Source organism: Lutra lutra, chromosome X (genome assembly GCF_902655055.1).
Source record: "Lutra lutra chromosome X, mLutLut1.2, whole genome shotgun sequence".
NCBI lineage: Eukaryota > Metazoa > Chordata > Mammalia > Carnivora > Mustelidae > Lutra > Lutra lutra.
Window position 1 is genome coordinate 52,899,416 of NC_062296.1, and position 12,565 is coordinate 52,911,980.

A 12,565-nucleotide genomic window follows, 5' to 3' on the forward strand; every position below is an offset into this window, starting at 1 on the left:
TCTAGGAGACCAGTTGGCCCTCCCTGAGAGGACCTCTGTCCCCTGGGAAAAATGAGAAAATCAGCTGCTTGGTCCCAGATGCTTTCCTTCCAACCCAGGCTTCCTAAAGATCGTGTTTCTCACTCTCTCTGTGGATCATTCTAGGTTGGGCCAAATGTCAAGAATAACTCTGATAAGAATATGGCTATCATTTGTAGGGTACTAACCGTGCATACACCAAGCACTTTATCATCAATTCTCACAACGACCCTGTGAGATTGGGACAATCACAGCCCATTTTACAGCTAGAGAAACGAAACCTCTCAGGTGACACAACTTATCCAAGATCCTAGAGCAAATTGACAGAACAACTGGGATAAGACCCAGACCTCAGTGACTCCTGAGCCCATATACTCTTCTGCCCTAGTCTTTGGGTTCCAGCTTGGGGCAGACAGGAACTCCTTGGGGTTGGCCAATAAGGCTCAAAATGGCAAGAACAAGGGACTAAAAGGCAGACAGGCTTGGACCCCATCCCCAACTTCTGCTTCACTGTGTCTGTGTGTGCATGCGCATGTGCATGTGTGTGTACGTCTTTAAATAAGTGATTTCAACTCTCAGATTCCCGGCTTTACAAACTGAACACGAATTCCTACCTCACACAACTGTTTTTAACTACCACTGAGCTGCTGAGTCTCAGGGTCTGGTCGGAGCTAGTCTTTCAAGAAGGTCTGGTCCCTGCCCTGCCTTACCCAATTCTGCCCCAACACCTACCAATCTTGTTCAAGACGAGGACCAGCTTCTTATTGCCTTCTGCCTGCAGGACAGCCTCCTCCATTTGGAAGCAGCGGCAGCCCAATGGGTCCCTGGCATCCAGGACTTCCAAAATCACATCAGAGTATTCTACCACCTGCAGGGCAAAGAACAGGGGATGAAGGCAGGGAAAGGACTGGGTATGAATCATGCAGGTCCATAAAAGAAAGGTCTCCATTGGGGAGCCTGGGTGGCTTAGTGGGTTAAAGCCTCTGCCTTCGGCTCAGGTCATGATCCCAGGGTCCTGGGATCCAGCCCCACATCGGGCTCTCTGCTGAGCTGGGAGCCTGCTTCCCTTCCTCTCTCTCTGCCTGCCTCTCTGCCTACTTGTGATCTCTGTCTGTCAAATAAACGAATAAAATCTTAAAAAAAAAAAAAAAGAAAAGTCTCCATCTCAATCAGGAAAAATAGAAATGGAGAGGAGATGGGATGGGATTGGTGCCCTCCCTAAAGAGCCTTAAAAAAATGGGTCCCATACCTTACGGAACTCCTTGTAATAAGCCTTCCTTGTCGCCTCATCATCCAACTGAGGAAACATATTTAATTCTTGCAGAACTTCCTCCTAAAGGAAAAAAAGAAAGAATGGTCCAGCGAGGGAAGAGGGATTACAAGTCAGGACTTTGGAAACCATGACAGGCTGGGGGAGCCATGGGAGTCCCAGCCCACCAAAGAGTAACTGTGACCAGCCAATAAAGCTGGAAACTGAAAGAATGGATAGAACCAGATGATGCACGTGTGTGCCTACCAAGTATGTGTTCAAGCACTAGCTAGGGACCTGAGTATGCACCTGTGTGTGAGAGGAAGGAATGTGAGGGGGAGGTATAAGTGAAAAAAACAACCCATGTGGGAACATGGGATAGGGAAGCCAAAATATGCACTTTATGCTAGAAAAGGAACTTTGAGCTGAAAAGTGCATCCTCTGTGAAATGAGAATATATGCCAGAAGGGCAGTAAGTCCAAGGAGGAAGTTGGTATCCCCTTCACATACCCTCCTCTGTCAACCTTTCCCTCATATTTATTCCCTCTCCCCCTGTGCCCTGGTCCTAGGTCTCCCTCTACTCCCAATCCAGTCTTTGGGGCCCAGCTTAGGAGAGGACCTATCCAAGGTTGCCCAGTCGCAGAGAAGGCTCAAAATGGCTCTCTGCTTCCCTCTCATAGCTCCCTCCCTCCATCCCCACTGTTTCTCGCCTTCTCTGCACCTATCTCCAACGTCCCCCTGCAACACTCTCACATCTTTCCTCTTTCCCTTTCACAGGGTAAAGGCAATAGATGCTTCTGAGCAAACCCGAATGAGTCTGAACCAGAAGGGAAGGCTATTCTCTTACCTTATGCTCAAATTCCTCCTGGCGTCGCAGGACATCCTGACAGTAGCTCTCAATGGTCCTGCGTCTGTGTCTCTCTTGCTCCCGGGCAGCCTGCTGCTTCTCCCTCATCTCCTCAACCTAACAAGGGAATACACAGCAGGACTATAGCTGACTAGGTCTGTAACCTAAGGGAGGGATGGGAGACCTACAGTAACAGGGAGCAGGTGACAGAAGGAAGAAAGTGTTGACGTGGCAGAGGTAAGAGGAGCAGGGATACAGAGAAAGAGCAGATATGTTAGCAAGAGATAAGGGGTTTGAGGGAAAGGAAACAAGAGATGAAGGAAGGGAAAGTGTGGCAGAGAACAATAAAAAGAGGGCATGTGAAGCTGAGTGAGAATGTGTTCTAGGCAAAGGGAATTAATTAAGACCAGAGGGAGAAAGAGGACAAGGTCCTGGGATGCTCCGTCATCTAAAAAGCAGGAAAGGAAGGAACAAAAGAGAGTGGGAAAGAGGAAGGAGGACATCCAGGAGAGGGAGATAACAAGAAAATCAAAGTGAGAGTGCTTCAAAGAAAGCATGGTCTCAAATCCTGACAATTGGCATGAAATGTTGGAAGGAGACTATCCAGGAGTGTGAGGTCACAGAATGAACTGGTGAGGTTGACAGGAGAGGTTTCAGTGGAGAAGTAGAAACACAGCAGGGCAGCAACGGACTGGGAGGTGAGGGAGAGATAAGCAAACAGAGACACTAAATCAAGTATCAAAGTGACCACCTTTTCTTCCCTCTTCCACAAACAGCCTCAACAACCCTAACAACTCTTGGGGCACCTGGATGGCTCAGCTGGTTAAGTGACTGTCTTTGGCTTAGGTCATGATCCCAGGGTCCTGGGATAAGCCCTACATCTGGCTCCTTGCTCAGTGGGGACCCTGCTTCTCCCCCTCCCTCCACCTGCTATTCTGCCTACTTGTGCTGTCAAATAAATAAATAAAAATTTTTTAAAAACCCTAACAACTCTGGTCTTTGCCCTTCCAGTTACCAATTCTGTGGACCTGGCAGTCAGGCCAGGCCCTCTTCCTCCCCCAAGGTCAAGGGCTTACCCTCTTCTTCTTTAATTCAGCCTCCCGACTGGCATGGTCATTGGAGTGAACAAACTGGGGAGCAGAGGCCACCTTGGAAGCTGCTTTCTTTCCATTCTGTTTTGCAGGCTGGTCAGCATACAAAAGGCAACAATGAAACAGAGCTAATGGACCCATGGAAATCACTCTTCCTGGAGGGTTAAAGCTGCTCAAAAATGTAGTAGTAGGGAAGAGAGGAATAAGCAAAAAGAAGGGCTCTGTCCTCAGAGGTCTGCCCATCTGGCTAAAAAGAGACCCTCCCTCTCCTAGGCAGAGACTGACTGAAGAACTCAAAGAAAGGTGGGGTAAATGGAAAAGTTTCCCAAGTAAAGGCCAAGGGAAACACTAAAGTAGCTCTCAAAGTGTGGTTCTTAGACCAGAGCAGCACCATCACCTGGGAACTGGTTAGAAATATGAATTACAGGATGCCACAACAGACCTAAGGAATCAGAAACTCAAGGGTGAGGCCCAGCAGCAATTTGTGTCTTAACCAGCCCTCCAGGTAATTCTGGGTAATCACCTATAGGGCTGGTTTAGGTTTGAGAACTTTAACCATATTAAAATTTGAGAACCACTGCCCTGGCCTATCTCATCTGTCTCCACCTTTCTTAGCATGACCAAGAGCTGGAGGCAATTATGTTTTGGCCTCCCTCCTCAACAAGAGCAACAGGGACTTGGCAATCAGACAGACTCAAGTCCCAGCTGTGCTACCTTGAACCTAGGAACTTTCTCACCAAGACTCAGTTTCTTCATCTTAAAAATAGGGTGATCCCTACACCAAGGTAACTCAAGCACAAAGCAGCACGTGGCTTGTGGTGGAAACTTAATAAATGCTACTGATTCCCTACCACAGCCAACCAGAGAGGGAGGGAAAGCCAGATCCTCTGATTCCAATTTGCTGCTCTGTCTGGAATGACCCAACATCTACTGGGGTTTCTAGACCTCTTCTAGGACAGGGAACCTGTTCCTGACCTTACCCCTAACAAGGGGTCAAGCCAACTTACCTTCTTGCAGCCTTTGGGACCTTTACCTGGTTTTTTATTTTCTACAAAAAAAAAAAAAAAAAAGCCATTATCCACCTACCCAACATCTGTTTATACCTTAATCAAAGCCAGGCCACACTGGAAACCTAAGGAAGACTGAGACACCGTGTCTGTCCAGGTCCAGAACAACAAAGACATGGAGATAACAACAACAGGGTCAGAGGAAGTACTGGATAAAATGTTTGAGACATTATTTCAATGCAGACTGAAAAAATGCTTATGGGAATCCTGTGAAGAGAGTTACCGTGAAGAGTGCTTGCTTTTAACTGTTCTCTCTCCCCTAACTTCTGGCTGGGGGCAACTCAATAAATGCTGCACCAAGCTCAAGTTGGGGGCTGATGGCATGGGAAGGTGATCTGAGGAGTCCCAGGTGGCTAAGCCAGGGCAGATGCCCTCAGCACCTGGGGAGAGAACTGCTCCTTCCTGCTGACCCTGCTCAGGCCATTACCTCCAAAGGGACTTGCCCTATTTAGCCAAACTGTGGCCTCCCTTGGATACAAGGAAGAGAGCTCATCTTCTTCAATCACATCTAAACAAAGCCCAAGAACTTAAGAGGCCTCACCCTCTTCATGAGAAGTCCCATCTGCCATCCCCTTTACAGCTGGCCTCTCCGGGAAGAATGGCTGCCTTAATTCTTACTACCTGCAAGGGGGCTAAAAGAATTTCTAGAGGAGGAGGTTCTGGAAGGTCAGGATATATACAAACAAATATAGGAGCAGCTTGGAATTACCAGAGAACATGCTCCCCAACGACATAAGGTGGTTCATACTGAAGCAGAGTTAATATAGGAAACAAATTTAAATACTATTGCAAATACTTAAGGAGATTCAAGAAGATACCTCAAAGGAACTGAGTGAGAAAAAAAATTCTCAAAACTTAATATTGAATAAAAATTCAACAGATGTAGTGAAAAACAACACAGATACCACTAATAACCAAACTAATAAGCTGGAAGATCAAGAGAAGAGCTTGCTTAAAGCAAAAATCTAAAGAAATGGAAATTATGAGTAAAAATTAAAAATGGAGAATGGGCCCAGGAGAGCTGAGATCTAAATAACAGGAGTTCCTAAAAAAGAAAAGGCACAGATGGAGAAGCAATTATTTTTTAAAATAACAGATGAAAGTTCTTTCAGTTGAAAACAGTCTTGAGCGTTCAGATTAGAAAGGCTCATGGAACACCAAGACTAACAAAAAAAGACATACCACAGGGATACCCTGATGAAAATTCTTAACTCTAAGGATAAAAAGAAAATCTCATAAACTTCCAAACAGGAGTTTCCAACAAAAGCAAATATACAACTCTTAACATTTAAGACAGAATAACCATTACAAAGTTCTTTTTTAAAAAGATTTTTTATTTATTTGAGGGAGAGAGAGAAAGAGTGAGCACGAGCGGGAGGGGCAGAGGAAGGAGAGAGAATTTGAAGCCCTGAGCATGAAGCCAGACAAGGGACTCAATCTCCCAACCTTAAGATTATGACCTGAGCTGAATCCAAGAGCTGGACGCTTAACCAAGTGCGCCACCCATGCGCCCCATACCATGACAAAGTTCTGAAACAAGGAACTATATACCAAGCTAAATTCCTATACTCAAGCAACAGATCACTCTTACACAAAGTTAAAAAGCATTTTCAGATATGCAAAGATCAGCACCTGTGTTCTGGTAAAACTAGAGATGACCCTTGAACAACTTGAGTTTGAACACCACAGACTCACTTACACACAGATTTTTTTTTTTAATAAATACATGTAGTTCTGTAAATGTGTTTTCTCTTCCTTCCAATTTTCTTAAAAACACTGTCTTTCCTCTAGCTTCTTGTATTGGAAGAATACAGTAGATAGTACATCTAACAAAATATGTGTTAATAGACTGTTCGTGTTACTGGTAAGGCTTCCAGTCAGTAGTAGTAGTCTATTAGTAGTGAAGTTTTTGGGAAATCAACAGTTCTATGTTGATTCTTGACTGCACGGGGGCTCGGGGTCCCTAACCCCATGTTGTTCAAGAGTCAATTGTACTTAAGGAAGTATACCAACAAAAATAAAAATTAACTCAGAATAAAGATCTAAAGCTAAAGGAAACAAATAATGATGGGCAGGAAATCTATTAAAACTTACAATTAAATTTTTAAAAAACTTACCATTAAATCTTTAAAATGCTACTAATATAGCTAAGAACTCTAATACATTTTTAGAAAAGATTTTTAAAAACCAGGAAGCATATCATAAGGAAATAGCTCAGAACCAAAATACCAAATTATTTCAACAAAATCCTGGAATCAAGCAACAGGGGTTGGAGAGAAGTAAAAGAGAAGTAAAATCATGAAAGCATGATCTTACTTTGGAATGACAGGATAAAAATAGTTATTACTTAACTTTGGTAAAGTGACAAGAGAAAGTGAAGTTTAATTATGTCTGATATAAACATGAATGCAACTACAACATAACTTTATAATCACTGGGGGAAACCTGGGTGGCTCAGTCAGTTAAACAACTGCCTTCAGCTTAGGTCATGATCCCAGGGTCCTGGGATCCAGTCCTGCATTGGACTCCTTGCTCAATGGGGAACCAGCTTCCTCCTCTGCCTGCCATGTGCTCTCTCTCTGACAAATCAATAAACAAAATCTTTAAAAAAAAACTTCATAATCACTGGTGGAGGAATTTTTTTTGAACTTGAAAAGTAAATAAAAGACTAAGAAAAAATCAACAAAAAATAAAAAATAAAATGGCAGAAATTAGACCAAACATATCAATATACACAGATCAAATTTCCCTGTAACAACAACAGACCTCGATGGAGTCTCCTTTTCTTCCAAAGTACTCATGTTGCAATGAAAAGAATGTGAGGTTGGGAATGAACTAGAACTGGCCACTTTACTCAACAATTACTATCTGCCTAATGTCCCTGGAAACTGAGGGCCTGTGTCAGATACAGGGACACAATCAAAAAAAATACCTCACTTAGTAAGGAGAAAACACTCCTTGCAGGTCTCCTCAATAACCTCCCCAGATTTGACCACTATCATTACCATTTGGGTCCAAGTTATTGCTGAGAGCTCAGACAGCTGCACCAGGAGGCACCTCCCCCACCTTCCACTGCAGTCACTCCACTTAGCCTGATCATTACTTAATTGCAATTTGCCAATCACAGTCTGTGTTTTATGAGCACATGTAAAGTTTTTTTTTTTAATATTCATGATTTTTCCCACTCATGTAGATGTATATGATTGTTCTTTAACAGGTAACAGTCATACAGTTCCAAAATAAGGTGTATTTTGAGAGGTCTTTCACACTTTTCCCTAACCACTTTCCTCATTGCAACAAGAAACCACTTATTAGTGCAAACGCAAATATAGGTAATCTTATTTTCGCCCATTAAAGATAACAGTATGTCCTCCTGTTGACAACTTGCTTTTTTCACTTAACAAATCCTGGAGATCTTTCCATCAAATAGTTCTTCCATATAATAGTCTTTCTATATAATCTTTTCATACAGTACTTCCTCCTTTATTTTAAACTGCCAGGGTTCTCATAGTTGGGCGCCTGGATGGCTCAGTCGGTTAAACGTCTACCTTCGGCTCAGGTCATGATCCCAGAGTCCTGGGATTGAGCCCCACATCGGGCTCTCTGGTCAGCAGGGAGTCTGCTTCTCCCTCTCCCTTGGCCTGCCGCTCCCCCTGCTCATTCTCTCTCTCTCTAATATATAAATAAAATCTTTATAAACTGCCAATGTTCTTTTGTATGCATATACTCCATTTAACCAGCTAATTACTATCTTTTTCATCACTATCAGTAATTTTATTGTCCTCTGGTATTTGATGTTCTTAAATAAAATATAATTAATTTTGTTCATATTTCTTGTGTTACTTGGAAAAAATGATTATATGCTTTTGGTAGTCACCTAGCCAAAGTCTGATTCTTGTCGAAATTTTTGTATGATTATATAAAATAATTGTATTGAATTTTTTTTCCACCCAGCCCACACAGGCAGGGCTACCATTCACACAGAGTATGGGGTCACTGGGTTGCACAAGTCTTGTCTTGTCTATGTTGTCATTTTCTATGTGGATTACAGCAAGATAAAGGCAGGAAGCACAGAACCAGACCTGCCCTAATGCCCTTGCCTTCCCTCTTACACAGGAAAGTCAAGTATCACATTTGTCTTCTCTCTGTAAGCTTTAAGCATAGTGGGAGGAAGAGCACTACGGAGACAATCCAGTGCCTGGCACAAAGTTAGTACCAAATAGCTATGACTAATTATGCTGGGCCCTTGAGACAAAAAGATAAACCAGGTATGAGTGAGAAGTTAACAGTGCAGTGGAGGAGACAGACCCATTTATACAGAGTCAATAGCCCCAGTTCTTAGGGGCACAGACCATGGAAACCAAAAGAGAAGCTTAATGGGAGAGATTCCTAGAGGAAGTGATGTGTAAGTTGAAATCTGAGAAATTAGCAAGAGTTATCCAGTTGAAGAATGAGGTAGAAGGGAAGAAAAGCATCTCGAAGGCAAAAAGAACAGCAATTTGTCCCCACTGGTATTTACTGCTATTCACCTCAGATCAAGTCAGTTAACTGTGCTGAGTCTCAGTTTCCTCAACTGTAAAATGAGAATGGGGATTAAGGGGAACACCACCCCCAAAGAAGTTGGGAAGACAACAATGATACCATACGTAGAAGACAGAGTAAATGATCTGGTACATACTGAGCAATTTTTTGAGGTTTTTTTTTAATTATTATTTTAGTATAGTTGACACACTATGTTGTACTAGTTTCAGGCATACAACATAGTGATTCCACAAGATAAGTCTAAGTCTATGCATTATGCTCTGTTCACCCCAAGTATAGCCACCATCTGTCACCATACAGTGCTACAATACCACCGACTCTATTCCCTATACTGTAGCTTTTAATCCCAAGACTTATTCATTCCATAACTGAAAGCCTGTATCTCTCACTCCCCTTCACCCATTTTGCCCCATCCCCCCATGCCATACTGAGCAATTTTTTAAAAACAGAACTAACCTATGATCCTGTGATCACACTACTGGGTATTTACCAAAAAAATACAAAAACACTAATTCAAAGGGATACATGCACCCTAATGTTTATAGCAACATTATCTACAATTACCAAATTATGGAAAGAGCCCAAGCTCAAGTAACTAGCTGCACCATGAGGCACCTCCCCTCAACTGATGGATGGATAAAGATGCGGTATATATATATCCAACAGACTATTACTCAACCATAAAAAAGAATGAAATCTTGCCATTTGCAACGATATGGATAGAGTAAGAGAGTATAATGCTAAGCCAAATAAGTGTATAAGAGTATAATGCTAAGCCAAAATAAGTCGGAGAAAGATAAATACCATATGCTTTCACTCAAATGTGGAATTTTAAGAAACAAAACAAATGAGCAAGGTTAAAAAAAAAAAGAAAGAGGGAAAGACAAGCCAAGAAACAGACTTTTAACTACAGAGAACAAACTGATGCTTACCAGAGGAGAGGTGGGGGAAATGGGGGAAATAGGTGATGGGGATTAAGGAGTGCACTTGTAGTGAGCACTGGGTGATGTATGGAAGCACTGAATCACTATATTGTACACCTAGAACTAATATAACATTGTATGTTAACTATACTGGATTTAAAATTTTTTAAAGAAATTTAAAGAATAATTTTTAAAAAGTTGCCATGAAATACCACAAATAGTCATGAAAGCTTAGCATTGGGAGGGGGTGATAAAAGAAACTCACTGTGTCTATGTTTCATCATGATGACTGGCTTGAAAGCAGGTAGGTTCAAATCTGCAGGCCTTCTTCCTGTCAGAATGGAAGAACCAATGTGAAGACAGGTGAGGGGACCACAATGCCAAAAGCCCCCTTCCAAGACCCCTACAGGCAAAATGAAATGTGAAAAGAACTTGATAAGGAAACCCTAACAATCGGAGAAACTAGGAGAAGAAGCTGTAATGGAGTTGGGGCCTGGTGTAGCTGTCTACACAGGGAAAGCAGCATCACACTATCCAAAAGGAAGCTAAATCTAAACCTCTCTTCCTGGGTGAAGACAGTGCCTCAATTTATCAGATGAAATCCTTGGTCCTCAGTGCTCCACCCTGTAGTGTTATATGCCTTAGTACTAACCCTCTCCATGCTAAGAGGATGGGGTGTACAAGGATGGCCTGTTTCTACATATTAATAGTACCTCCTTTCCCAAGTAGGGGGTTCTATATCTGATCTACCCTGGAAGTAGGGGGAAAGACAGATGTATACCAGGAGTCTACCTTAAGGAAAGGGGACCGCAGAACAACGCTTTTAATCTGTGTTTATTAAACTAAAGCTAGGAGTCAGTGCAAAATCTTGGTCGGTGGGAGGGGAGAGTATATGCCTGCATGTGTGGTTGGGGTCTGTTCCTTGATGAGTGGGGTTAAGGAGATGCCTTCTGCTGCTCTACTCTGGGGTGTAGAGGAACTAGGAAAACCAGCACAGTGGCTATGTGCATCTCTGCCACATGGGAGAAAAGTGCAGGTCTGTACATCTCTAAGTTGGTGGGGAGGAGTCCTGGGTCTCTTTACCCTTGGGAGGGCTGGGGTGAAAGGAAGATGATATGCCTGTCTCCACTACAAGGTGACATTAGTTGACAGACTAATAAAGCGGGGAGAGGGAGATCGGCAGTTTTTCATGAATGGGGTCTGTGCCTTGCCTGCTGTGGGCTATTCTAGACCCTTCCTTGGGATGGGATGGGGAACAATCTGTTTATCTTTTATATGGGTTGAAGTCAGCAGTGTGCTAACACTGATAGGAACAGGACCTCTGGTTCTCCGCAAGGAAGGAACACAGCTATAAATTCAGTGGATCAGCCCTTACACTTTGCAGAGAGGGGGCCGGTTACCCTGGATGGAGAAAAGGAGATCTGAGCTCATCTACCTTGGGTAAGCGGGGAGCTCACACACATACAAAGTATGTACAGTGATCAGTGATGTCACTGCCTCTCAGCACTGTGGGGGATGCTGCACCTCTCTGCTCCCTTGGTGGGGGAGGGGGCTGTCTCTCATTTGCTACTTTTGGTGATTCCAAATCCTTGGGGAAGAAGGAAGGGACGGATGATCTTTGTTTACCTCAAAAGGAGAACAAATCTGAGCCTCTCCACCGCCGGGGGCCCCATAAGGGGCAGATCTGACAACATTCGGGGGTTAAGGATTGTTTCTCTTTGCTGCAGGGCATTTTGGGGGCCGGGCCTTTACAAATTCGGCAAACCAGCGCCTCCTTATGGGGTGGGGTGAGGAGTCAGGTCTGATTTTCCACAATGGGGACTCACTCTAGGCAAGAGGAAGAAAATCTGCGTGGTTCTCTATGGGCTGAGGCACGTGCCAACCACTTAGAAGAGGGGTGATCTAACAGCTCTGCAGTAGTGGGGGCGGGGCTTCCACAATTAGTTACAGAGGTGCGAGGCAGGGAAGTCTCCACCTCTTCAGTCTCTGTATACTAAACGTTTCTAAGCTCCTCTGTACCGGGGTCCGGCCGGGAAAGGCCGGAGTGTATGTCTGCGGAGGAGGTAATACATCAAAGCCTCTGTTCAAAGGCGGTTCTGTGTGCCTCCGCGCCAGTAAAGGTACACGCCGCTCACCCGAGGTGGGGGAGGGCGGTATGTCTCTATAACCGTAGGATCTAAGCCGCCACATGGAAACGCCTGTCTACACTGGAAGAGTGCAGAATGGAGCCTTGCTATCCTGAAGGCAAGAGGGCACTCGATGCTTCTCCACACAAGTGGGGTCTGTGACTTTCTACATTTTGTAACCAGGGTTGTACACCTGGCTGGATGGGGTGGGACCGTGCTCCTTTACCCAGCGAGAGTGCATTTAGGCACATGCCCATTTGCGGAGCATTCCCTGTTCTTCATCTGGGCCCTTCTACCTACCATAGATGAGAGCCGGTTCTCTATCTGTCCATTCCAGGCTGGAAGACACTTCTAGCTTCCACCTTAAATACACGATCCTCACCGCGCAGCTGGCTGAGAGAGCGCTCACAGCGAGAAAAGAGGAGAGTTGTCTCTTACCTCCACTTCCGGCGGGGATCAGACGGGAGAGAATGGCACAAAGATAGGGTTGGTCCGCAGGTTGCGCTCGCGCCGCTAGGCTCTGACTTCCGGATCCCAGCCTTGCGGCGCTGGTTTGCCCGCCTTGCTTCCCCCTCCCAAGGGGCGGGGCTTCGGATTGACGGCTCGCGCCCGCCACCCCTACTCCGCAGGCGTGCTGGTCCCGCCTCCCTGATGCCCGGTGAGGTGAGGAAGAAACCGAGAGGGGGTAGGGTGGGAGCGGCG

At 44.5% G+C, this 12,565-nt stretch overlaps 1 protein-coding gene across 6 annotated transcripts in view; it reads right to left on the minus strand.

The window, feature by feature from the left end:
• Positions 1-12,565, minus strand: part of GNL3L (G protein nucleolar 3 like) — a 60,076-nt gene that overhangs the window by 14,029 nt on the left and 33,482 nt on the right. The window contains exons 1-7 of one of the 6 annotated variants that reach the window (XM_047714700.1): positions 12,302-12,492; positions 10,003-10,068; positions 4,213-4,253; positions 3,191-3,298; positions 2,115-2,231; positions 1,268-1,351; positions 751-886 (exon numbers count right to left, since the gene is read on the minus strand). In XM_047714700.1, coding sequence (XP_047570656.1) covers positions 751-886; positions 1,268-1,351; positions 2,115-2,231; positions 3,191-3,298; positions 4,213-4,253; positions 10,003-10,021 — 505 coding nt within the window. In that variant the 5' untranslated portion in view covers positions 10,022-10,068; positions 12,302-12,492. The other 5 variants (XM_047714702.1, XM_047714704.1, XM_047714701.1 and 2 more) reach the window with 5 other exon arrangements.